Raw genomic sequence first — 27,534 nt, forward strand, 5'->3', positions numbered from 1 at the left:
GGCCAAGACAGTAATAGTTAATGGCAGCTCACTACACAAGCTTACCAAAGTAACCCTGATATTTTCTTGGAAGCTGCTCAGTGCTTTTCTTTAAGTAAATGAGCATGATGGGAATTTCAGGAATTGTGGAAAGGAGCCGTGAGATATTTGCAGTCTGGGGGGGGGGGGTCTTAAAATTTTTTCACATAAGTTATTATATGTGTGTATGTATGACTTTCATTTTTTTCTGATTTATATCTGTGGGAAATGGAATGACTCTTCAGTAAACGGTGTTAGGCTAGATGGCTATCCATTTGGAAAAAATGAAGTCAGAGGCTTACCCTATACCAGACACAAACAAGAATCTTCAAAGGGCCCAACAATATGAACATAACCAAGCCTGAGAGGCTTGAAGAGGCGGGACAATACCTTGAACCTCCTAATTAGTTTCCCTTCTCTGTCTTGAATGCTTGGATACCCCCACCCCCTATGCTGCTCATCAACCCGGCCTGGCAGCTGAAGGGTAAGAGCAACAGGCTACACAGGGTTGGCCACAAGGGGTCAGTACAACTCAGACCATGCCCTTAAGGTGGGTGTCTGGTAGGTAAACTGGATATATTCCAAAGCTCTTTCTAATAGGACTATCACTGCTGGGATCCCTGCGTGGCGCAGTGGTTTAGCGCCTGCCTTTGGCCCAGGGCGCGATCCTGGAGACCCGGGATCGAATCCCACGTCAGGCTCCCGGTGCATGGAGTCTGCTTCTCCCTCTGCCTGTGTCTCTGCCTCTCTCTCTCTCTCTGTGACTATCATAAATAAATAAAAATTAAAAAAAAAAAATTTAAAAAAAGGACTATCACTGCTGATACAAATGAGTAATGAGAAATGTTAATATTCATTGTTTACTCACTATGTACTACTCACCAAGCTAAACACCTTATATCGCATTAAGTAGCTCTTCTAAGTTTTTAAACATCTTTATGATATAATTCACATGCCATAAAATCCACCCATTTCAGGTATACATAGTTTTAGCAAATTCACAGAATTGTGCGACTCTCACCACAATCTAAGTTTAGACCATTTTTATCACTCCCCAAAGAAACCCCCTCCCCAAAGACGCCTGGGTGGCTCAGTGGTTAAGCATCTGCCTTTGGCCCAGAGTGTGATCCTGGAGTCCCGGGATGGAGTCCCACATCTGGCTCCCAGCATGGAGTCTGCTTCTCCCTCTGCCTGTGTCTCTGCCTCTCTCTCTGTGTATCTCTCATGAGTAAATAAATAAAATCTTTAAAAAAAAGAAAAAGAAACCCTCTTCCCATTAGCAGTCTTCCCCCTGTACCCTCCCTTTAGCCTTACACAACCACTAATCTACTTTCTGGATTTACTTCTTGTGGACTTTTATATAAATGGAATCACACAATAAATCAGTTCTAAAAAAAAAAATTAAAAACCTCGTGGAGTTGGTTATCACTATTTCCCACCTTAAAAAAAATGAAGTTTAAAGATGTGAAAGAATCATCTAGGGCAATGTACTGTGACCAAAACCCAACTCCCTGGAACATAAATCTGTGCTCACAACCAGGCACCAGGTAACCATCCCCCACTTCTCCCCTGATCTCAGACGTTCAGCCTCAACTGATAATGTTCACTATTTTCTGTTTACTAAGGTAGGGAAGAGTAGAACTCATTTTTAGAACTCTTTACCTTAAAACAAGGCGTACAAATAGTTAGTTTTATTTCTCTGAAAAATGTAATGCGAACCATGAACCCAGAATCTAAAGGAGGCTTCATTTTGGTATCACCAGGAGTTGGCCAATGGAGGCCAGGTGTCTTTAAGTCTACTTACACGGGGAGGAAGGTAATGTTTAAAGTGGAAAAAACCTTTGAACTGTTATAAAAGAATAACTTCTAATTTTTTTTAGTGTCTGTTTTTCATCGAGAAAAGCTTTTTGGCATTACAACTCCCACTATTACCCATCAGTGTGTTTTGAGCAAAGGACAGCAGTGACAGATGGAAAACGATCTACCAAAACAAAGAGAATATGAGCAATGGGAGAATGTTCCCCTTGTGGACTACAGTTAGAATTTCAGTATCTTGCCTGTGCCTAGTTTAACACATTATCTTCTCTGCTCTTCAAAATACTAATATTTAAGTTTCTTAGCAAACTTCAGAAGATAAACTGCCTTCAAAGAATAAAACAATTGGACTAGATTTTGAAAACTAGGACAAATGGCAAACCAAGCACTTCACTTGCATTAAGTGATAGGTGGGTATTCTTTTTCACATTTGCCACAGTAACAGCAAAAATTTAACTGGTTAACTTAAGAAGTTCTTTTACAAATATACCTCTGTAAATCATTCGATGCTATTTTTCTTGCTAAACAAATGACCTTCAATAATCATTGCATTCTCATAGGCTCCACAAATTTGTTAGGCCTACACTGTGACTTTAGGTTGTTAAATTACATTTCATCTCATTATTTTGAGCTATGATCAGAGAAATGAGGTTTATTCTAAGCTTAAATCTTAAAGGGAAGTGCTTCTTAATGTCAGACTTAGCATTTATAGGACTCCCTTAAAAATAATTATCCATTCTGGTAGGAAACTGATCTCCAGCACTTTTGATAAACATGTTTACATTATTTCAAAAATAAATAGCTCTCACAGTTGAAAGTTAATGACTGAGTGCTCTGGTTGCTCTAAGTCAGCATGAGATGAAGAAGGCGAAACACATGGTAGTCATTCTGTGTATCAAAGTGATTAGCATGGCAGTGGCGAGTCTTTTAGAAGTAATTTATTCTTAAAATGAAATAAAACGCTACTGTAATTTTTACTCTGGTTAAAATAAACGTGCTAATAAGAACCTGAGGATGAGATATAATTAATAGTTCTACGAAATGTGCTGCCATGTGTGATATGAGGGCTGTACAATATTAATTCCTTACGTTTGGTCTGCTTCTAAGATGTTCATCAAGTGGGGTGATAATCTTTATCTGAGACAGGTGAACTCTGCCAATATCTTGTCCCTTTTGGCATTCCAAGTAATTATTTTCTGCCTGCTTCAGCATCACAAGTACGTCCCCACGCTGTAAGGCACAATACCACACTCTGAAGCAATTATTATTTAATAAAACATTATTACTTTTTTCACATTTTAATCTTCAGAGCCTAAAGCATTTAATAATGTGTAAAGCAGTAACAGAGGCCAGTGTTATTTTTTTTTTTTTTTTTTTTTTTACATTAGTCAGTAAAGAAAGAGCTCTACTTTACCTTACAGGAGAGTTCTCCAGGGTTTTGGGAGACAATGTCTTCATTGGCAATTCCATGAGGCACAGACAGCTTAAACACAAACCCATAGAAGGATTATTTGCAATCAAATAACTTCCTCAGAAGCTGCTGATAATGTGGAGATTTCACATGTGTGCCTGAAGTGTAACTTCTCAAGCAGTTAAACTCTTCCCTTGGGTTCCTCAGGCTCTAGACCCTGGGAGGGTGGGGAGGATTGTTGGGGGGGGGGGCTGTCATTTCTCTTGGATACTCACAGTCCTTGGGGACAGGCAGGTGAGCCTACAGGACAATGGCCCAATGTGGCCGGAAGTTCCCTTAAATGACCACAACCTGGAAGTTCTGTTCTGTAGGACAAGGCCCAAGTCTCCTGAGCATCTGAAGGATAAATGCTCAGCACCTGACCTCTCAGTCTGTGGGGACATGTCTTTAATGCAGGGTCCTCAGTGGTTGTCTTCTGAAGGCTGACAGGGGAGCTCCCTCTGTAGTGCTTGATTGACTGCTTCCATTTGCCTTGAATTGCATTTTCTCGTCATCTGATACCAAGTGTTTACTTATACCGATTTCACTGCCTGACCCCAGTCACTTCCTCGTCTACTCAGCTGTCTGATCTTAGAATCGCTTTTACATCTGCACCCCACCCTGGCCACAGGACTCTGTTCCTGCCTTGGTAAATTCTGGCTGATGAGCACTGGTCAGAGGGCCTGTAAAATATAAAAGGCATACCCAGGAAATGTGATCACACAAGCTCACTTCCAACAAGGAAAGGGAGGCTGCATGGACCCCTTTGTCACTCAGGAGCAAAGATTCAGAGTACAAGGATGTAGCCCTGGAAGGCTGGGTTGGGTGGTGCTAATTCCCAGTATCTCTGTTAAGAGTCCCAGGCTCCCAAAGCCACCAGATTCCTGATTAGCAATTTAACAAAAGAGTGGCCGTGGAAAAAAAACAAAAAAAGAGAGAGAATGAGAAATTTAAAGAATTATTTTGTAATGAGATATACGACTCTAGCACACACTATCACTTTGAATTTATTAATTTGACATATCCAAATATTTTATTGACATTACACAGCCATGCCATAAGGAAAATATGCATCCTGAATAAGACTCTTAACATGGAACGTCCAAAACGAGCAGAGTCTTTACAGCTAGTAACACTACTCCTGTAGTATGGCTTCACGGCTAAGAGCATGTGCTCAGAGCCAGCTGACCTATGTTCAAATCTTGGCTCTACCATTAACTGGCTTTGTGACTGAACAAATTCCTTAACCTGTGTCTTATTTTCCTCATTTGTATAATACAGATAATAACAGTATTTACTTCAAAGGGTTGGTGTGAGGAATAAATGAGCTATTTAATACATATAAAGCGTTTTGAACAGTATCTGGCTCATAGTAAGTACTCAACACATCAGCCACTGTTCTTATTTATTATTTTAAAGTCAAAGAACACCCCTGAGTTTTAGCAATTAAAATGTCATCAGTTTAAGTGAAAATGAAAATGAGTATACTACCTCTTTCTTACCTGTCTATACCCTCCCCTTAGGAGGATTAGAGCATCTTAAATGGTTTAAGGTGAAAACAATTTTTGGCACAATGATGGAAATGTAGAACAACATCAAATTATTAACTGCTGTCCTTATTAAGAGCCACTGTCATACAATTGTTTAAAAAGTACAAACAGTTCTGTTCTTAACATTTTTGTTTTGTATTTTATCAGGCTAACCTGACCAAAGTAGAGAGAGCACATCAGTTCTGTTTCAAGTGTGGGAAATGGACAAAAGTCACATGATTTTAAAAAGCCATTGAATGAGAACAAAATTAATACCTCAATCATCTCAATTATCAATTAAAATTTTCTAACTGGTGAGTGTTAAATGGGCTATGATAATTAGGTTTATAAAAGGGGAAAGTGAGGGAAAAACCATCCATCCTAATGAGGAATTCCCTTCTAGTGCATTTAAAATTTTAGTCTGTGGGCAAGGTAGCTGTAAGATATAAACTACATCAAGTTAAAAACTATAATATCTGTCAGAGCTGCTCCCATCAGTATAGCACACAGGGTCAGGTTTTTCAGTTTCTGTTTGGCCAAGCCAAGTAGCAGGTTACAATCCCTGTCTGCCCTGCTTCCTCCTCCTATATTTCTTCTAGTAACAAACCCTGCTCTAAAGACCCAGGTCTCATCACGGCCTACTTATCTAAAGCCTTCTTGACGTCAAGAGGCAATTCCACATTTATCTCATCATCTTTTCTTAAGGAATGATAGATCTTATACATACTTTAGGACAAATCTTTTGACCAGAAACATTTTTAAAAGCTGAATTTACCATGTATTTCCTGTAGAGAGGGTGTCCTGGTTTGGGGCGAGGGGGCAGCACCGGATCTTGGTTTTTAAAGACTTGACTCTTGGCTTTCCAGAGTCCAGATGCCAAGTTACTTTGCTTTTTCTGAAGATCCATGTCAGAAGAAGACCGATTTAAAGGCAGTTTTTTATTTGATGCTCTGGCTGCAGAAAGTTTGGGGGGAGGTGGTCTCTCAGGGGCTCCCTTGGGAGGAGGTTGTCTAGCTGGTGTAACTCTTCCATTTACAGGTCTGAAAGTCAACGTGGTAGCTGTGAATCAGTGTCTGATCGATAATAGGGTTCTGTTTTATTCTTTCTTACACACACACACACACAGCTTTCTGCTGGTATAATATAATTTACTAAAACATGCAGGGTATGCTATTTTTGAGCAAATGACTGCTGCATTAAACATTATATTATTAGAGGAAATGCCATGATGCTCCAGCTTCCTCTTATCTTGCACTAGAGATTCATTAGTTTCAGACAAACAAGCATTTACTATCATGAGCTCTCTAAGGCCCCATTTACTCTAAAGCACACCATGACTGCTTCAGAAGACTAAGCACTTTCTACCAAAGTCTCAGATGAGAAGCTAATAATAAGGTATCAGGTATATTTGATGGGGGTCTTATACATAATTAGAAAAGGAACATCAAACTCCCCCAATACTCGTGTTATAGGAATTATTAAAACCCTAATTTAGATTAATATAAAGAAAGCTAGTTCTGAAAATGGGATAGGACAACTATTATTTTGAAAGCCTTCCCTTAATCCCAATGATAAAAATAATTTCCAACATATCTTCTGATAGCATCACAGCATTTTGTTCAAATGGCCCTGGAACTCAAGAGGGCAAGGTAATCTCTGATCTCTGAGCTCACAAAGCCTGTCTCCCTTTGGAGATACTTCCGAAATCCAGGCTGGTATCTCATAACAGGGATTGAGAGAGAGAGAGAGAGAGAGAGAGAGAGAGAGAAAATGTGTGTGTGAACATTCCAGAAGTGGAGTTGCTTTAGGTTCAGAAAAGAGTCTTGTTCATTTAATTGAGGAAAAGTAATAAAGATCTAGGTCTGTGCTCTGTGAATTGTTCGATTGTGTTAAAAGAAAGAAGGAGCAGAGATTCCTACAACCTGCCATGGGAAGCTGGCCACAGGCTAGTGGTCTGGGTGAATTTGTGAGTTTAATGCATGTGCCTTCAAAAGATCTGAGAGTCAGTGTTTTGTTTTTGTTTCGTTTTTTTTTTTTTTTTTTTAAGATTTTATTTATTAGAGAAAGAGAGAGAGAGAGAGAGAACATGAACAGGGCAGGGGAGAGGCAGAGGGAGAAGTAGGCTCCCTGTTGAGCAGTGAGCCCGATGCAGGGCTCCATCCCAGGACCCTGAGATAATGACCTGAGCCGAAGGCAGACGCTAACTGACTGAGCCACCCAGGGGCCCCAACACTCAGTTTTGATAACAGGAAAGAGAGTCCAGTCTCTGAATCAATAGTTTTTCTCTAATTTACCATTTTTATTTTTAAAGTTTATTTATTTATTTTTAGTAATCTCTATACTCAAAGTGGGGCTTGAACTCACAACCCCAAGATCAAAAGTTGCATGCTCTTCTGGGTAAGCCAGCCAGGTGCCCGTTTAATGTACTTTTAAAAAGTATTCCCAAAAAAAAAAAAAAAAAAAAAAAAAAAAAGTATTCCCAAACTTACTTACCTTGGTGGCAACCTTGGGGGTCCTCGCACAGAGCCTCCTGTTTGACCCATGTGATCAGATTCCTACAATTACCAGAGAATGCTTTTTAGTTAAGGTTAATCTGAAACAGGAGCTTGTCAAGAGGAATTATGAACAACTTTTTTTTGGCTAGATCTCTAAGTGGAAATGTAGCTTAGTTATAGAAAATAGCTTAAGAATTTTTAGTCTTAAGCAATACTAACTCATTCCTTATTCCTAAGTTCTCAAGTCCTAATATAAGTGAAAACAGAGAGAAGACCAGGGCTGTTGTGGACGGCAGCCCAACCAACGGCACTGCATGGTTATGTACCCAGTAGATTCACGAGGTGTTAAGGATGATGTTTAAATCATACGCAGTAGCGATTTAAGCAGGCACTGTGGGGAATTAAAAAGATATATAGCCTTTATCTATCCCACGACAACACATAAGATATGCATTGTTCCTAAGTTTAAATATATAGTAAGTGAGGTGGTGATTATTTTGGTTTGCTTAGAACAGGTGGCTCTCTCATCACCAGATGGTTTATACTTTGCATGGTGGCTTCTGAACTAGGAGGATGTAGAACATAAAAGAAGTTTAAGGGATGACCTGAAAGGAAGGTATATAGAGAGGACTAGAAAGGCCCAAGAAAGCAGAAAGGGTAAAGGGGGAAAACTCGAAAAATAAGACAGGTACAGCAGGATGTATGAGCCTAACAGCAGAGGGGAAAAATCGAAAGTGTGAAGAATAATAAGATTTCTTGGGCAGCCCAGGTGGCTCAGCGGTTTAGTGCCGCCTTCAGCCCAAGGTATGATCCTGGAGACCTGGGATTGAGTCCCATGTCGGGCTCCCTGCATGGAGCTTGCTTCTCCCTCTGCCTGTGTCTCTGCCTCTCTCTCTCTCTGTGTCTCTCATGAATAAATAAATAAAATCTTTAAAAAAAATTCTTTAGGGTAAAGGATTCAAACTGTGCTGTTAAAATTTTTTTTAATTTATTTATGATAGTCAGAGAGAGAGAGAGAGAGAGAGGCAGAGACATAGGCAGAGGGAGAAGCAGGCTCCATGCACCGGGAGCCCGACGTGGGATTCGATCCCGGGTCTCCAGGATCGCGCCCTGGGCCAAAGGCAGGCGCCAAACCGCTGCGCCACCCAGGGATCCCCCTCAAACTGTGCTGTTTAAACAGGTTTAAACATGTTGTAGCCCAAGGATTAGGAAAGAAGTATAATACATGGGGAAAATGCTAGCCCTTTAAATTACACTGCCTTTTTTTTTTTCTTTTTTTTTTTTTTGTAAATGAGATTTCAACGTCACTTGGGGTTCTTTGGGCTAATTCAGACTGTTTTCCTCCCTCTCACCTTATAAATGAGTTAAAACTCACTTCCACGGTATTTTAATTCAAACTGAATATTAACTTTTCCCTTAAATACCAAATGATTAATTGCCAATAACAGCGATCATTTAAGTATGTTTCAAAATCCCATTTTTAAAAACAAATTAAGCTTGCCCTTAAAACTTGGTTTCACTAATGAGTTCAGTTAATGTAGTGAGGCAAGTCACCAGCGCATAAACCCTGCAATATTCCATAGCCTAATCCATGCCTTACAAATACACTGCTGCTTATATTCCCCACCCCCACCACTGACAAATAGTGCTATGATTTTGAAAGACTCATCTCTGGCAGTGTTTAAAATTAACAAATCAACCAACCTACCAAAAAGCAACCTAGTAGATAGGCAGGAACTCTTATTGATTTTCTCAAAATTATAGTTGTTAAGGAACTAATAATTAAGGGCAAATTATAAAAATACAGCTGTAAAAAAAAAAAAATACAGCTGTATAAATTTGACAGTTATAGGTGATGTACTTTAATAACTATACCCCATATAATCCTGATCTTATACCAAGTATTAGCTGTAGTTTTCTCTCAGTTATTTTTATGAGGTTCTTAAGTATCTTTTCAGTTTCTCAAGTTTCGTAAAACAAGAAAAAAAAAAGTCTGTAGGTAGCAGACTGCCTACGTACATGGGCCAGGATTGTTCGGCACACAGAAATCCTGAGAAGAGGGGACTGGCTCCCCAGGAAGCCAGTGTCCTACTGTTTACTAAAGTCTAGGCTCGTGCACAGGTTCTGCCAACAGTCTTGGGAAGATTACTGATTAGGGATTTCCTCCTCTTCAATATTCCACATCTAACTGGAGCCTCTCTGCATCTGCTTTTTTTAGTTTTTCTTTAGCTCTGACGTCTCTGAACTTTGGCTTTTGATGTGTTTGGATAAGCATTTCAGTTCCTGGTGAAGTTGATCTTTCTGCTTATATGTCCCTGCAGGTGCCACTTTTTTGTTCATCTGCTTTGATACGGCTTCTCATATTCTAACTTCAAAACAGTTCCCCAAATTTGTTGTTGTTGTTGTTGTTTTTTGCCAAATTTCAAAAGACAGATATTCTTGTCTGTTGGAATTACTGAGCAGCCTCTACAGATGTTCCCTCTCTCCTTTCTCCAGGAACTCGTACCACTTCTTAGGTCCTGAATTCACTGGCCAAGCTTCTGTGCTTCAGCCTGGATTCCTTATACATACTGGGTGGCATCTCCTGATCTCCCCTTGCACCAGCTGGCAGCCTCCTTAGGAGAAGCTTTGGAAGCCCTGAGTTCCCACGGTGAGAACAGAGCACATAGAAGCATCTGTTCCTGCTCCAGGAGCTCCTAATGTTCCTTACCTTAGAATCTCTTGTCCTTTAGGTGAAGAGAGTGAGATTTTATAACACAATGAGTCATCTTGTCCTAAGATGCAAAGTTCCCTGGCTCTCAAGGCAGGAGAAATAGTACAGAGTTTTTGTCCTGTGCTTCATCAGAAGACAGTTTGGCAAAGACCATGCCTATCCTCTAGGGTGATTACACTGGTGAAATAGTCTTTCTAGAGATCCTCCCTGATACTTGAAGGCTTTATGGTATCTGGTCTAATATTCATTCAGTAATTATAATTCTCAAAGAATTATAGATTTGACTTTCTGGCCCTGGAAATTTCAGTGTGTGACTTTAGATTTTAGTCAACTCATTTCACTTGTAGTCTTATTTCTTATCTCTTCTTCCTTTAGATCCATCATGTCTCTCACAGTATGTATTTATTATAGCACAGCACAGAATGCTTTGGCCCTCCTTTGTAAACACCGTAGGACAGGATTTTCCTGTTCATGTGAGGTGCAATTATGATTATAGTACCTCTCCAGATGGTTTAGTTTATTCAAACTTCCTTTTCTTGTTTTTCTAAAATGTGGGAGTTGCTTTGTGGTCTACTTAACACCAAATGTAATAATACCTAATACTTTAACAGAATTTTATGGTTTACAAAAGCCCATTACATAACTTCATGAATGATATATATGCTTGCTCATCATCTTCTCACTCCCCTTTACAATCCTTTAGAGTAGAAACCAATAACCTTCTCAAGTAAATTTTCTTCCATGGAAATTTGGGATTTTCTGCTATTCAGCAACAGTATTATAGGGACCCTTTCATCCCCTTTTGGGCTTTCTTGGCCCAGTTTTAATAAAAATTTATTACCAAGTACTTTGAAAATGCAAATGATCACTAAATTTTAGTTCAGCCTACAGGAAAATCTCATTAACTTGATATTGGCTAATTCAATTTAATGTCTCCTTCAAAGAAATATCTTTTCACTAGATGATTAGATGGGTTTGCATGTATAATAAGCATAGTTAATGCACAGTGTAAAACTATTATGAAATTTGAACTGAAAATTTGGTTCAAAAACATTAAGAATTCATTCCTTTTAAAAATTTTTTATTTTTGTTTTTTATTTTTTATTGAAGAATAATTAATATATAATATTGTATTAGTTTTTGGTATACAACATAGTGATTTGATTATTTATTTATGTTATAAAATGGGCACTACAATAAGTCTAGTTACCATCTGTCACCATACCGAGTTGTTACAGTATTATTGACCATATTCCCTATGCTGCATATTACATCCCCATATCTTGTTTATAATGGGGAGATTGCACCTCTTAATCTTCTTCATCTATTTCATCCACCCTACCCCGCCAACCCTGAAACCTCCCCTCTGGCAACCATCAGTTTGTTCTATTTATGAGTCTGTTTCTATTTTGTTCTGTTTGTTTTGCTTTTTAGGTCCCATATTAGTGAAATCATATAGTACTTGTCTCTCTCTGCCTGACTTATTTCACTTAGCTTAATACCTTCTAGGTTTATCCACGTTGTCACAAATGGCAAGATTTCATCATTTTTTATGACTATATTTCATTGTATGTATATACCACATCTTCTTTACCCATTAGCCTGTTGATGGACAGAGAGGTTGCTTCCATATCTTGGCTACTACAAATAATGCTGTGATGAACACAGGGTGCATATGTCTTTTTGAATTGTATTTTCACTTTTTTTAGATTAAGTATCTAGAAGTGTAATTTCTGAATCACATGGTAGTTCTGTTTTTAATTTTTTGAGGAACTTCCACACTGTCTTCCACAGTGGCTACAAAGATTTACATTCCCACCAAAAATGCAAGAGGGTTACCTTTTCCCCACATCCTTGCCAACGCTTGTTAAGGAACTGGTCTCTTTTGAAACAAACTCGAAAAGATAATCTAGCATATGGGAATTACAACAGTATGGGGAAATGGTATTGAGGTTGAAAAAATATATATATAGCTCACTGACTACCAGTGTTAACAGGTACATGGTAAAGTACTATTTTTTATATTAAAAAATATTTTTTCCTTAAATTTCACAAATTTGAGGAAAATTTAATACATTTTTATAGTAATTATCTTAAAATTATGTCACTAGTTGGATATTTTAAATAAAAACTGATTAACTGGACTAAGTCTATTTCCACAAATATTAAAGGTTTTTAGAGATTTTTCAATAACTTCCTCATTCGAGGCAGCCCGGGTGACTCAGCAGTTTAGCACCGCCCCGGGTGACTCAGCAGTTTAGCACAGCCTTCAGCCAGGGCGTGATCCTGGAGATCCAGGATCAAATCCATGTCAGGCTCCCTGCATGGAGCCTGCTTCTTCCTCTCTCTCTCTCTCTCTCTCTCTCTGTGTCTCTCATGAATAAATAAATAAAATCTTAAAACAAAACAAACAAAACTTCATTATTAGTGCCATTTAAAAGACAATGTCATTATGTTAGTATAGGACAAACTATTTTATGATGAAGTACAATGAACTAATTCTTTTGTTCTACAGGAACTTAAAAAATATTGAACATCACATTAAATAAGTATGTGGGGCTTAGAACTGGTTTGCAGTAAAGATCTTTATCTGAGCAATAGTAAAATCATTCAGACACCAGCTGAGTATTTAAAATCAGTGCATAGCTTGGTCTTTGATCTAAGACAATTTATAATGACCACTTACCATGTTTCTTGTTCTGTCAACATTACTGAGTTTTCCAGATACTGTACTGCAAGTGTTTCCAATAGGTTTTTCAATAGGGAGAGGAGGTGGGCTTTGTGGATCCTCATGTAAACCTGGAAAAACAGTAGTAATTCATCAATAATTTCTGGCCTTTGGGGATTCCAGAGGATGAAATGATTGCAGCTTGGTTCCTCAAGAAAATGGCTATCATAAAAGATCCATGCAAAGAATGGACAGCTAAGTAAATGAGAAAGAGCTAGGAAACCTCAGAAAACTGATGGATTAGATGATGGATTAGACATCAGTTAGTTTTACTGAATGCTATATAGTGTAAAAATAATACTAAGTAATTACAATGCAGCCCACATTTCTGAGAACCTTCAATGAGCCAGGCATTAAGTTAAGGTATTTTGGTCACTTACATTTCTCCAGCCAATGTCCATCTATGTGCTAGATCTGCATAGTTCACTAGCTAGTCATCATATGTGATTTAAACTTAAATCTTAAATAAAACTAAAAATTTATCTCCTCAGCTGCACTAGCTACATTTCAAGTGCTCAGTAGCCATATATGGCCAGTGGGCACCATTATGGAATATTTCCATCTTTGCAGGAAGTCCTATTGGACAGCATTATGCTAAATAATACCCTACTTACTTTATAAATTAAGAAATCAAAGCTGAGAAGAAAATATATAAGCTATCCAAGGTCTTAATGCTAATAATTGGCAGATCCAGGGTTTTGAACCCTAAAGCCTGTGCTCACTGTAATATGGCATGCTGCTTCCTAATAGGTTGTGCATCCAACCTTCCCCCATTCAAATAATTAAAAATGTTTTCTAATTCATTAGCTCTAGATTAATGGACTTAATTGACTTCATTTTAACAAACAGTATCTTTACATCCAAACTACATCCTTAACTCAGTGATAGCATAACCCCCCCACCAACATATTTTAAAAAGAAAAAAAAGATCAGATTTAATTAGTGACAGCTAATTAAAATCTGTGTATAAAAACGCTTGGAGAGAGCATGACTGTAACATATGAAAGGAGGCTGGAGCCACTTTTACACAGGTTTAGACACTTAAAGGAGATGGGAATCTTTTTCATTCTTTCAAATGAACACTCCCTGCTCTCATTTCACATGAAACACCTATAAACAAGAGGGTGATTTGTCAGGTTCCTATTTTATCTACAGACAGGAAAACACTCTCAAAAGGAGGAAAATACCCAGGCCAGCTACTAGGAAAACAATGATGTAGAGGGAGGCAAGCATTCTTAGCTAGAGGCAGGGCTGCTCTGGAAGTGAAGACACACAGGAACATTTCAACTCAGTTGCCATCGTGAAGATGCTCACTCCAGTACAGTTTTCTTATTTTTTTTTAAGAATTATTTATTTATTTATGATAGACATAGAGTGAGAGAGAGAGAGAGAGAGAGAGAGAGGGGCAGAGTGTGTCATAGGCAGAGGGAGAAGCAGGCTCCATGCCGGGAGCCTGACATGGGACTCGATCCCAGGACTCCAGGATTGCGCCCTGGGCCAAAGGCAGGTGCTAAACCGCTGAGCCACCCAGGGATCCCCCCAAGTTTCCTTATTCTTATAAGGAAATGATGAATCGCCTAGGATATTGAATTGTAGTGACAAACGATTAAGGATACAAAACAATAATAATCTGAAAATAGAGAGGAGATACCTTACTGGCAAGGATGGGACATAGGGATTAAAATGTATGAATGTGTGGGTTAGGTGAAGATTTCCAATTTCCAATAATGGGGGTCAGTGGAGGTCTCAATGAGAAGTGACATTTGAGCAAAGACCTGAAGGAATGTTGAAGAAGTGAGCCATGCATCTATCTGGAAAAAGGACATCCTAGTCCAAGGAAACAAGTCTTAAGGGGAAAGAGCTGACGGGCTCAAAGACCACCAAGGAGTTTGGCACCACAAAGCTATTCCTTTCTTCGCTTAACCATTCCAAGTTCTTCCAACACCAAAAAACTCTTTTTTCCCTCCACAGCACATATGAATTGCTTAATAACTGTAATAATACAATTCTGGGGAAGTGGTTTTTGATATAAATAGAAATAATGCTCTAGAAATTGACACTTTAGTTCTTTTGTGTACAGCAGTTAGAATCCAACTTTCTAACAGTTCCTGGAACTTTGTCAGAATAATAAATAAAGGTGCTTCCTCAATATATCTTTTTCAGGATTTCAGGACTATTAATCCCATTTATAAGTAAGCAGAAAAGAATAAACGTAGTAGGCCTGAGACTGCTTATCCCTAGAAAGGCCTGCTTCCAAGGTTGGTCCTTACTGGAATCTGGGAACTTAGACTTTGGGAAGGTTCCTACCATCCCCAGAACTAATAAAAGAATATGGTTTATGCTGAATACCTGCTTTTCTTTAGGGAATCTGGAATTTTGGAACGTGCCAAAATTCTAGACGTGCCTATGTGACCAACCTCTAATAAAAGCCCTGGGTGTTGAGAGTCTAATGAGTTTCCTTGGTTGACAACATTTCACCTGTGTTGTCACAACTGGTTCCTGGGGGAGTTAAGTATAGCCTTTGTGATTCTCCAGGGAGAGAACACCTAGAAGCTTGTGCCAGGTTTCATCCAGACTTTGCCCAATGCACCATTGCCCTTTGCTGATTTTGTTTTGTATACTTTTACACAAATCAAAGTTCTGACATAACTATATGCTAAGTCCTGTAAGTCCTCCTAAGGATGATCAAACCTGGGGTCTTGGGGATCCTGATACAACAGGAGAATAAATTTAATTGTAAAAACTGTATTACCTAAAACCCACACAAACTTCAGGTAATATTTATTATCATTGTATTTCACTACGCCTGTTAAAAAATAGAATACATTTTAACAGCAAGCAGGCAAACAACCCAGTGAACTATGGTCTGTGATACTTATATAGTCCACTGATTTGTGGGCCATCCAATGCTTTCAAGAGAAATATACCACCAGGTCTTTAATCTACATATAACCTCCCAAGAAAGCACGAATCCACCAGAATTTGGTACCCTTGACTTTTTCTCCTCCTCATTCTTCACAGCAACTCAGTTTAATCTTCTCACTATGTGGCTTAGAGCCATCAATTAATAACAAAACACTCAAAAGACAAAAACCAATATGATCTTTCTGGGTAGTTTTTTAAAGAAAAAGCAAACCCCTGAACTAAAGAGGTTTCACGGCATTCCAGGGTATGCCTGCAAAATAACCTGGGGATGCTACAGATAAATGAAGGATTGGAATACTTTATCTGCTACTAGGAGGAGCAGGGTCTCCTGTTAGGTAAGGCAAGGATGCATGTGGACTATGCAAAGGCACTGAATGAAATGAGAGCGGAAGCTCAGGGCAAAAGCTGTGTGATCACTCCGAGCAATGCCAGGAACGGCTATGGAAGCCACTGTACAAGCACATGCATGCACATACACACACACCTTTTAACAATTTCCAGGGTATAATATAATAAATGGGCCTGGCTCTCTTGGCTTTTCTCTTATAGTAAATATCATAATTCTTTGCAGTCTTCATAAAAACTCATACCATTTATTGTATCATTAAAAAAAATCAAGTAAGGAATAACATCAAAATGTAGTATTACACTAATTTAAAAAATGTTTAGACATTATTATGTCTTTACAACTCTTGGTTACCAAAAAAAAAACAACAAAAAAACAAAACAAAACAAAAAAAAACAACTCTTGGTTACCGCTCTTCACACAATTCATACATTCTTATACTTAAGATTATGATGGTTGGAATAAGATACTATATCCAGATAAATACATACAACTTTATTTGCTATCAGTTTCCATTAGGATTGACAATAGACATTTGAACAAAATGGGAGTCAGAGGTGCTGACACTGTTGAAAATCTACATGTAATTCTGACTCCCCCGACATGTAATTTACCTAATAGCCTGCTGATACCATAAATAGCCGATTAACACAGATTTTATATGTATTACATACTGTATTCTTATAATACATAAGCTAAAGAAAATGTTATTAAGAAAATCATGAAGAAAACACATTTATAGTAGTGTACTGTAAAAAACTGCGTTTAAGGGGACTGCAGTTCATACTCGTGTTGTTCAAGGACCAATTATACTTTCCCACTATCTTTACCATTTACCAATAGCAAGCAACCTAAGTTTCAGTCTCCCTCTATTCTCTCTGCCTAGAGTCAATGGTATAGAGAAATGAAATCCACAATTTACCGTACCAACTGTTTAAGGAACTGTGAAAAAATAGCTTGCTTTTAAATGTTCTTTGACTATAAATAATAATAAATGGCCGATTATACATAATTTCGGAAGCAGACATTGATAAATTAGTATATACTTCTCCCAGGCTTGAAGAGAAGCAAATAAAGAAGGCAGATTAGTGCTTACATTTTCCTGGTTTGGCTGGAATTCGAATCACAGTGGGCTTCCTGGTGGGAGCTGGTTGAACTGCTCGTTCTTTTGTTGGTTCTGTTTTTATGGGGAGCTGAAAGGGATCTAATGAAAAACACAGTTTATTTTGCATATTTTAGTTAACATGGACTCAAACAAAAAACCTCATTCATAATTAAAGAGTCATATTTTCATGCCCCAGGGAAAACTATTCATGGATAAACAGAATCTCAGCTTGCAGAGACAAAAACAAAGTCAGAGCTCATGAAAGGAAATAACTTGGTGCTCTGTAAATAATTCATGTGGCTTTTCTTCCTCTCTGATGAGAGATATCCAGGACAATCCTGAATTATGTGGAAGTCATCTTTCATGGGAGTACAATCATTTCATAAGTGTCGCCTGAAAACGAGGGGCAATTGAAACGAGGAGCCAATTTCCCCCCTATTGTGAAGCCTTTCAGATGCCCCAGGAAAGAAAGTCTTTTCTACCCCACAGCCCTGTGCCTGGCCCAGGAAACTTAGGTACAAAGCTCGCGAAGGGCTCTCATCCTACCCAGCACTGTGCCTGGCACAGGGCAGGTGCTCGGCAGAGTGTTAGTTAATTTAGTAAAACCACACTTCAGTTAACATGAAAACAGAAAGTGTTTTATCCTGGAAATAAAATAAGACATCTTCCTTCAAATATTTAATTTGGGGGCAAAGATACAGGGCTTGGCATTTTTCCATCTTAACTGGTTCATTGAAAATTAACAGTATATCCTCAGAGAAAGTATTTTAAACAAAGACTTAACTACCAAACTTTTTTTTTTTTTTTTTTTTACTGAAACAAATAGTCTTTTTTGTCTTTAATGTAAATATTCTTCTCAGTAGTTTGGGAAAATGACCATAACATTTTTTAAAGAGGAGAAATCTAAAAATAAACAGATTAGCAAAAATAAAATAAATGCTGTATAATACTCTGTGTAGCACTTAGGATCCGTGGAGGCCTCCTTTGCCTTTATTCCACAAAAGGCAGAATGAGTATATGCTCTAATTCTGCACCTGTTCTACAGACTCTTAACTATAGGGACACAGTCCCTGGAAAAACAATGTACACACCATAGCTCCTGTGATGAACAGCATTCATAGGCTGCCTACTATGAGCTGTAGTTCGATAAGCACCTTTTGCCGACCAGCTATTTTTCAGGAAAGAGCTGAACTAAGGATAAGAAGGACTTTTGACCCCAGGACACCTGGCCTTCCCTTACCCCCAGCTCCCGGGCAATCCTACCATTCATTATACACACCACCAAAGGCATCACTCACTCACTAGCCACTTGTTCACGTGTGTATGTCTACCCTGTGCCAGTAACAGCGGCAGGGGGTGCGGGGGGAGATGCTATGGTAAGGTACAATTCTATTTTATTATCTACCATCTAGGAATGGCTTCCTAGTGCCATGCCAGGCAAAACATTTATTACTAGGCTACTGAGACAAAAAAAAAAAATTAGAAGACCCTTTCCTGGAAACCTATCTAAAAGTGAGGCAAGTGAGGCAAGTCTTGTCTAAGTGCAAAAAACCAACTCTTTCTCTGTGTCAAATAAATAAAATATTTTTTAAAAATGAATATATAGGGATCCCTGGGTGGCGCAGCGGTTTAGCGCCTGCCTTTGGCCCAGGGCGCGATCCTGGAGATCCGGGATCGAATCCCACGTCGGGCTCCCGGTGCATGGAGCCTGCTTCTCCCTCTGCCTGTGTCTCTGCCTCTCTCTCTCTCTGTGTGACTATCATAAAAAAAAAAAAAATTAAAATTAAAAAATGAATATATACAGTCGTAGAGGCACCTGGCTGGCTCGGGTGGTTAAGCATCTGCTTTCGGCTCAGGTCATGATCCTGGGGTCCTGGGATCAAACCCTGAGTTGGGCTCCCCCTCAGTGGAGAGTCTGCTTCTCCCTCCTCTTCCCTGCTTGTGATCTCTCTCTCTCATGCTCTGTCAAATAAATAAAATTTTGAAAAAAGAAAAATTCGAGTATCAAAATAATATCAAACTTGAAAAAAAGGCTCTTGTAATCACATAAGTTTCTTCCACCGTAACCTATTTCCTCACAAAACAAAGTTCCTTCTTTTAGATCTAACCAAATTCTTAAATTCTATATTTTGTTATAGCATTTTACTTTAAAAGTAGTATTTATTATAAAAATAGGCAACATTAAGAAATATATGATGGAAAGTCTTCTGTAATCCTATCCCTCCAGTAATAATTAAAGTGGTGTATTTACCTACAGATATTTTCCTACAGTACATGTATTCTTATGTAGGTATTTTGATAAAGAAAAAAAAACAAGATTTTATATCTTTCTTTGTAATTCGCATTTTCACTTTTGCTCACTCAGAATTGATTGGATGTCTGCTACAAATCAAATGCTATTCAAGGTGCTTGGAATACTTCAGTAAACAAAGCAAAGAACTCTGCTCTCACAGCACTTACATTCCAGCAGGGAGATGGAGATAATAATCAAAATAATAATAAATAGTTCACGTGGTATATTACGTGAGAAGTACTACTGGAAAATGGAAAAGTAGAGCATGGTGAGAAACTTCGGGTGTGGGCAGAAGGGAAGCAGGTTGCAGCATAAAACAAGAGTGCAGGGGGTGAGGGAGGAGAGTTCTTTACGACCATCTCTCCAACAACTGGGTTTTATATATTCATTTTTAAAAAAGATTTTAGTTACTTGACACACACAGAGAAAACACAAGCAAGGGGAACTGCAGAGGCAGAGGGAGGAGCAGGCTCCCCACTGAGCAAGGAGCCTGACACACAGAACTCCATCCTAGGACCCCGGGGAAATGACCTGAGTCAATGCTTAACTGACGGAGCTACTCAGGTGCCCCCGGACTTTACATATTCTAATAGTTCTTCCAATTTGAGTAATATATATCTGGTTTCTGGGAAACAGCAGTGCCAATGGATAAAAGTGGTACTGCTCTTGCATTAAAGCAATTATTGCAAAAAAAAAGGGGGGGGCATGCCTGGGTGGTTCAGAGGTTGAGCTTCTGCCATTGGCTCAGGTCATGATCCTGGGGTCCTAGGATCGAGTCCCACATCAGGCCCTCTGTGGAAAGCCTGCTTCTCCCCTCTGCCTATGTCTCTGCCTCTCTCTGTGTCTCTCACGAATAAATAAAATCTTTTTTAAAAAGCCAATTATTGCAAATATTACCAGAATGTGAACTCCCTGAATGGTTCTTCTATTCTGAGTAATACTATAGTAGGTAAAGTGAAGGAATCTGAAGACCCTATGTCAATCCCAGCATGCATTTTATTCAAACACAAAACACCGTACCTTTCCTTTGTGCTTATTTTTCCTTTCTGTTCATTTCTCTTCCTAATATTTCCTTTGCTCTGTCTCCTTGGCTCTTGTTGGAACCCACTGACTTCCAAGGACCCACCTTCCTTCCCCCAGCTGCGGTAGAGATCTGATCCTTCAGAGACTTGACTGTTCCCCCTGCCCCCAATCTTGGTTGTCACATCCCATTCTTTCAGGGCTCTGTTTTATGTTGGGAAAAGGACCAAACATTCAAGAAAAAGATTAAGGCTGGTAATTGTTCACTGTGTTCTACCTTTCAAGTGGTATTTCTGCTTTAATAGCTGCTTCTGGTATCTATAATCTTTTGGTTATTAGTATAGACCTTTAGTTGATGGTTTTGGGGTGGGTGTGGAAGGGGAAGAAAATCTTGAGCATGGCATAACTTCAATTATTTCCCAACTCATATTATATCCTGAGCCTATACTCTCTCACATTCTAGAAGGGAGGGCATGAATGAGGGGAAAAGACACCCATTGATGCCTTGAGGGGTGAAGCACAGGGGCATCCAAATTATGCCTGCTGGTGGAGGATTGGCCTTAAGATCCCTGCTGCCCCAAATCCTGCATACTGCAGACCTCACCTATTGCATGGAAGGGCCCAGTTATTATCATTTTTTTTAAACCTAAAGGATTTAAATTGAAGTGGTATAGATACAATTTATATAACAAAGTATTCAAAGTGTCCTCGTTACCTACTCTTTCTCTTTTGGTCTTCATTTTTAATATCATCAGCTACTATTTCATAATACTACTTAGATCACGTAAAATTATTCTACTACATATGTCTCTGGAAAAAAAAATTCTTTCTTAATACAGGGAAGCAAAGATGTCTGAAGTGTTCCAGTACTGCGGGCTGTTGGGCAGGAGTGGGTCTGTTTAATGACCTGCCCCAGCTGTGCTCACAGAGTCAGTGAGCTCAGCACCTGCCTGTCTGTCTGCATGCTGTCCAGGGCTCTAATCCAGACGAGGTGTGCAGATTAGAGGGGAGGATGAACAGCATCACTTCAATAGGGAGGTAGAACCAGAGGCCTGTTTTTCATCTTGATGATGGTGTGCAAATCTTTTTAGCTACACAGTATGGAGTTTACATTTTATCTGTTCATGAGTAGGGTATTTTTTTCTGACAGAAATATAAGCGGGCAGCATATAAAGCAAGCACGGCATCTCATGTTTGGGAACTCCAGGCACTGCCAAGTGGGAAGCTGGATCACTGGTACTGTGAAAAAGCTTAATGTTCATAACCTTTGACACAGTAGCCTCACTTCTGGAAATTTATTCTTCATCTTCAGAAATAAAAGCATCAGTAGGAAAGACAATGTTTATAATAGTGTTTACTGTAGCATTTTCTGTAGGGGAAAAGAAATCCAAAAAACTTAAGAGCAATGTCCATGAATAGGTGAAATATTGAATCAACTGATAAACTCACACTAAGAAATATTAGGCAGGTATAAGGAAGGAGTTAAGACCAACTGGACTGAAAAGAAGTCCATAAATTTCACTATTAAATTTAAAAAAGGCAAGGTATAATATGATAAAAATGTAAAAAGTAAGGAAAAGTACATGTATGTATGTTTGTAAGTTTTGGTTTGAAGCGTCCAAGGGCATGGAAAGTTACATAGAACATTGTTCAAGCTGGTTACTCTTGAGGATATGGATAGACTAGAGGGAGGTAAATTTTCTTTTTCCTTTTAGTAAATTTTGTATTGTTTGACTTGTTACAGCAAGTATGTGCTACTTTGTAACTGAAAAAATCCAATAAAATAAACTCAATCACAAGAAGAAAGATTAAGCTTAAATAATTGCCCTGTCAAACAAACCAAACCCAAAACCACTTAAAAAATAAGGGGGAAAAAAAGAAAATTCTTATCACTTTACTTGCTTTTTAAAGGCAATAATGGCCATAAAATTTTCCATAAGGTAACTGGAAAAATTAAAACCTTTCTGGAAAATTAAAACTCTTTTTTGATTCTATTTAATAGGATTTAAGGCACATGTATGTTTTTGAATGTCTTATTTATACATATGCAGTTCAAAATAATTAGCTTTTACTTATCTTGAATAATACAGCAATTTAGAAAAATATATTAATTATTTTAAAAATTTCTACTCAAGATAAGACTGAGGATCAGTGTGGGAAGCAGCTCTCTATGGCAAAGATGACAAGAGCTAACTCTCCCACTTTTTCATCCTAATTCTCTCTGTGGTTAGATATTTGAAAACCAGGTTCCTCATCTTCTGCCAACCCAGTTCCCTCATAAAGACTACCTTTGTTACTAACTTTTTATACATCTTTCCAAAGATACTACACGTTTTAACACAAACAGTAGCTAAAATACCATGAAAAAAAAAAGAAATAAAAATAAAATACCATGAATACGAACTATACCTTACAGTTTTTCACTTAATAATATCTTGGGGATTGTCCATGGTAGGAGGCAACAGGGGGTGTGCCTCCTTTTTAATTAGCATGGGATCCTCCATTGTATGGATGTACCATTATTTAAGCAGTTCACTGGAGGCTATTGCAATATTCTATAGTAGAAGTCCTTCATTTGGGGTTCAAGAATGGCCGTTGAGGCTCTGGAAATTGTGCATACGTGAGCTGAAGGGCTATTTTCAAGGGAGATAAAAGATTCGAAGGATAATCTGATTCTCAGAGTTCTGTGATTCCCAGAAGGGGTTAAGGACCACAGTGCCTCAACTGTTATCACAGAGTTTTTGCTCTTCTTTCTACAGAAAAAATACAAAGCATCTCAAAAAACATCTCCTGTCCAAACCTACGTCAAGTCCATGGCATTTTTCTCTACCTTTATTTGCAGATTTATTCTGCTCTCCTTCTAGCACCCCACACCAAACCAATTATTCTATACCTGCTGCCACAGAAGCAGGCCCCTTTACACCTCTATCCGCATGGTCTTCATTACTGGGCTAGAAAAACACTGATGGTAATGTAGTTTTCTGCCTATTACCTGTCTCTAATAATATGCTTGTCATCATAATTAGTTTCACCATCCTTGGCTTGCTTTTCTGTCATTTCTTTCCCTTGAGTTCTGTTAATAGCAGAAATTGGCTGCTAAACTATTATTCTGGTCTGTGTAATGGGGCTGACAGCAGAAGCATTCTGCTTTTTTTTCTTTTTTTTTTTTTTTTTTTTTTGACAACTGGTATGATTTGTAAAGGTGTGAAGAGGAATTGCTAATACTTCTCAGCTCCATTACATTTACCTGGAAGGCATTCTACCCAAGAAACGAATCCAATATTAAATTGCTTGTTTTATGAGTTTTCCTTTAATAATTTTTCTAATCTTTACAATGTTTTCACAGCTTTGGTATTCTCTGATCTCTACTTCCTGAGATTAATATGGCAACTTCATTTTATGAAAGCCAGTTTATTAGATTTTTCCTTATTTCTGAGGGAAGGAAAACGAGGAAAGGTATATATGTACATTCCTCTCCTTTCTCTTGTGTTCCTCTCTGTTTCTGGCAAATGCCAGGATGAATAAGGTTTCACAAAGAGACCATAATCCTTTATTTACAAAGACAATGCTATTGATATACATCAAAAAGTCACAAAACCCCAAATCAACAAACAAACAAAAATCTCTCTACATGTTGAGGAATTCAAAGGTGATCCTAAAGGCCTCTGGAAGACACTAAGCAGGGAAGGACGAGGTTCAAGGTACACTCTAGCCACAATATGGAGGATGATGGGTTTGAGGCAGAAGCAGGAGCTCAATTTAGGAGATTATACAGTAATCTGGCATAAAGGCCTAATGTGCAGCAGTACAGGGGGATGTTTGAAAGGAGAAGAGGATTCAAGAACTACTTAGAAAGTTAAACCAGGAGTTGATAACTAATTGGATGTGAAGATCAAGAAGTAACAATAATTACTACTTAATGAGCACATACAATGTTTCAGACAATGGGGCAGGGCTTTCCTGCATAATCACATTTAATCCTTGCATTGCCTCCATGAGGAGTATTATTACCATGTTTTATAGATGAGGAAACCAAGGCACAGTGGGGTTAAATAAATTGCCCAAAGTCACATGGCAATGAAGTGACAGACTCTGGCCTGTCTGACTCCACGTCCAAACAAACAGCCATGGTGTCACAGGTAGGGAGACTCAGAGGTGATCTCCAGGATTCTCTAAGGCTGGGTATATGATGGTGCTATTAAGTGAGGTGTACGGAAAACAGGAGGAGGGGCAGGTTTAGAAAGATGATAGAGTAAGCGTTCAGTGTAACCCCACCATTGAGAGCCATGGTTAAAGTCAGGTAGGGCAAGCAAATTACACATTTTGCTAAGAGATTGCCTAAGTAATTAAATGTTGTGCAACGAAGTGGTAGAAATCAAGGAACAGAAAAGGCTGAGTATGGGGCATGAGACTATATTCATGTTGAATGTATACTGTTGACCTTCTTTTTGGAGGATGACTGTAATTATGTTTGATGACAGGGAATTTATTCTCAGCAGTTATTATAACCAAGTTGCCATCCCCACAGAAATCTAGCAGTTTCTACAAAAGGTGGTGTTTCCTTGGCTTGTGCTAGTTCCACCCCTTCAGAGCTCGCTGTTGTTGGATTGACCCATCCCTGTCTCACCTTGAGCCTTGCAACACCAACAAGGTTTAAATGAGAAAATGACATAACAAAGACTTGAAAAGTTTTCAAAGTGTTAACCTAGTCTAAGGATTCATACAAATGTCGAGTAGCAATGTAATACAATGAAAAATACACTAGACCTAGAGTAAAAAGATGGAGCGTGAATCATGCCTTGGAAACTGTTAGTGCTATGACACTGGGTAAGTAACACACTGATTTCTCTCCATCTCATTTTCTTCTTCTGCAGACGGAGACCAACAATACTTGGCAGAGGGTTACGGTAAGTATTAAACTAATGATGTATGTCTGGGTATCTAGCAAAAGGTTTGGAACACTGCAGAAGCTCAGCATATTCTAATGTCTTTCCTTGTAGCCCTTATAGACAAGAGGCATGCTCTAGCCACTTAAATGTTGTGTGTGGGACATTTAATAATGTTTGTTATCATTTAAAATACACTTGTGCTGTGCAGAATTTGGTTTCCAATCACAGAGCTTATATCATTTTGATGCATGTTAAGCATTTATAAGAGGACACCTAACCTTTTGAAAATACTATTAAGCTTATATGTTCACAAATGCTACCCAAATAAGTAAACAGCAGTAAAAGGAATCATCAATGACAAGTAAAGCAGCTTATTTTGACAAATCAAAGATAAGCTCTACCATCGTACCCTCCATCAGAGCAGTGTGAGGAAAGAAAACATACTCTCTGGATTTCCTCTTGAGAAATTTAATTGTCCTGATCTTGGCAGGAAGTGTACAGCTGTTGTATTTTATTTATAAAACTTTGCATCCCCAAGGGAAGATGTTCTGTGAAGATTAGTGAAAAAAATTTGGCTACATATGGCTGAGTCTTCATTCCTGGCTTTGCTCTTGCCAGAGTTCTCTCTAGGGCTGGCCCCTCTCCTGGCACTCCCAGTGGGGCTGGTTTAATCTGAGGAGCCCTTCTGCAGCCACCACATGACTTCCCATCTATGAGAAATTTCCCCTGAATCTCACTGATGCTCGACTCGCCACCTGCTGGAGTAAAGAATCCAACTTCATAGCAAGTTTAGTTGCCAGGCCCAGTCTGCTTATTCTTGGCTTATGCGGTAGTCATCAACATGTCTCCCTCTTTCTCTGTCTCCATCTCCCCCATTCCATACTTCCCTGTCCTTCTCTATGTCCATCTCCTACCCAGCTCCATGTTTCTTAATCTCTTTGTGCTTCTGTCTCTGTACACACAGGCATGTGCACACGTGCGTGCACGCACATGCACACACCCATCCCACTATAAATTGTGTCCTAGAAACTAAAACAGCAAGTGCCATTCAAGATACCCTGTGATAAGTTTACATTCCCACCCCACTTCTCATTTTTACTCACCCAGAACCATCTCTGAACCAACAGATTCTTCAACCAGGTTCCCAGCTGGGGTGGGTAAAACATCATCATCAAAACTGATGAGGTCAATGTCCCCTGGAGGCTTGCTTTGCACAGCTGGAGCTGGGGAGTTGCCTGGGGGCCCTTCTCCCAGTGACCTGAATGCTTTGGCCTGTGATGCCACTGAGAGTCGGGGAGGAACGGTGACTGGTTTCAGCAAAGTTGTAGGGTTGGGGTTTTCCAAGGAAACTGATTTCTTCGGCAACAAAGGCCGGGGAGCAGGAGTTGGGACTTTCTTCCCACCGTCAGGGCTCTCAGCCATGGGCCCTCCTCCCAGAATTTCATGATTAACACTTCGTATAAGGCCAGCATTTGGTTTCTTTGGCAATACAGGTTTGGTTACTGGGATGCTCCCTACTTCTTGCGGTGGAGAGTGTGGAGTGAGTCCTTCCCTAGAGGCCACCTTGAGTCTGTTTTCAGCCCAGGAGTCCCATTCTCCAGAAGCTCTGTTGGCAGCTGGCTTGGGGGCCACTGAAGGTTTCCCTGAGGGAGCAGCAGGCCTTGGGGGGAGTGTGCGGGGTGCAATTTCTGGTTTTGCGGGGAGTCCCGAGGTTTCTTTATTTGTCTGACCCTCAAATGCTTTAATTCTTGAAACGACAGTATTTTGGCTTCGTTCTGTGTTCATAATGTTCATCACTGCCTGACTATCCAAGTTGTTGGTACTGTCCAACAGAGACTGGGGCTGGCTCAGAGAGGATTCCTTTTCTGTAGCCGCAGGGCTGGTTTTGTGGTGATTTTGCTCCCTAAGGTGACTATCTCTGGCTATTGGTCTGAGGTTGGCTTTTGATCTTGGTCTTGGCACCGGACATCTTGTAGCACTGGAGTTCTCTGGGCAATTCTGTTCTTCAGAATTATCAAAGACTATTAAAGGCGCCACATTTGTTGGAAGATCACTGGCTGAGACTTCCGGGAAAGGCTGGAGAGGCTTGAGAGGTGCCTGTAGTGCTGACAAGACCAAAACCCACAGAAAGAAGTTGCAATATTATAATTTAAAAGAAAAAAATAGAGATACACAGACTATTTAAATATACATGCAGAATATCAAGAG

General features: G+C 39.2%; 1 protein-coding gene across 9 annotated transcripts in view; it reads right to left on the bottom strand.

Annotated features, from left to right (window-relative positions):
* SH3D19 (SH3 domain containing 19) overlaps positions 1 to 27,534 on the bottom strand; it is a 179,480-nt gene that overhangs the window by 21,037 nt on the left and 130,909 nt on the right. For 8 of the 9 annotated variants that reach the window (XR_013351001.1, XM_077846351.1, XM_077846357.1 and 5 more), the window contains 7 exons: positions 26,430 to 27,431; positions 17,116 to 17,223; positions 12,707 to 12,819; positions 7,306 to 7,367; positions 5,588 to 5,852; positions 3,248 to 3,316; positions 2,923 to 3,063 (listed from right to left, as the gene is read on the bottom strand). Coding sequence is in view for 8 of the 9 variants with exons in the window: in XM_077846351.1 (XP_077702477.1) it covers positions 2,923 to 3,063; positions 3,248 to 3,316; positions 5,588 to 5,852; positions 7,306 to 7,367; positions 12,707 to 12,819; positions 17,116 to 17,223; positions 26,430 to 27,431 (1,760 nt within the window). In the remaining variant the exon portion in view is untranslated. The remainder of the gene's footprint in view (positions 1 to 2,922; positions 3,064 to 3,247; positions 3,317 to 5,587; positions 5,853 to 7,305; positions 7,368 to 12,706; positions 12,820 to 17,115; positions 17,224 to 26,429; positions 27,432 to 27,534) is intronic. The other variant, XM_077846352.1, reaches the window with a different exon arrangement.

This window comes from Canis aureus, chromosome 13, assembly GCF_053574225.1.
Source record: "Canis aureus isolate CA01 chromosome 13, VMU_Caureus_v.1.0, whole genome shotgun sequence".
Lineage (NCBI taxonomy): Eukaryota > Metazoa > Chordata > Mammalia > Carnivora > Canidae > Canis > Canis aureus.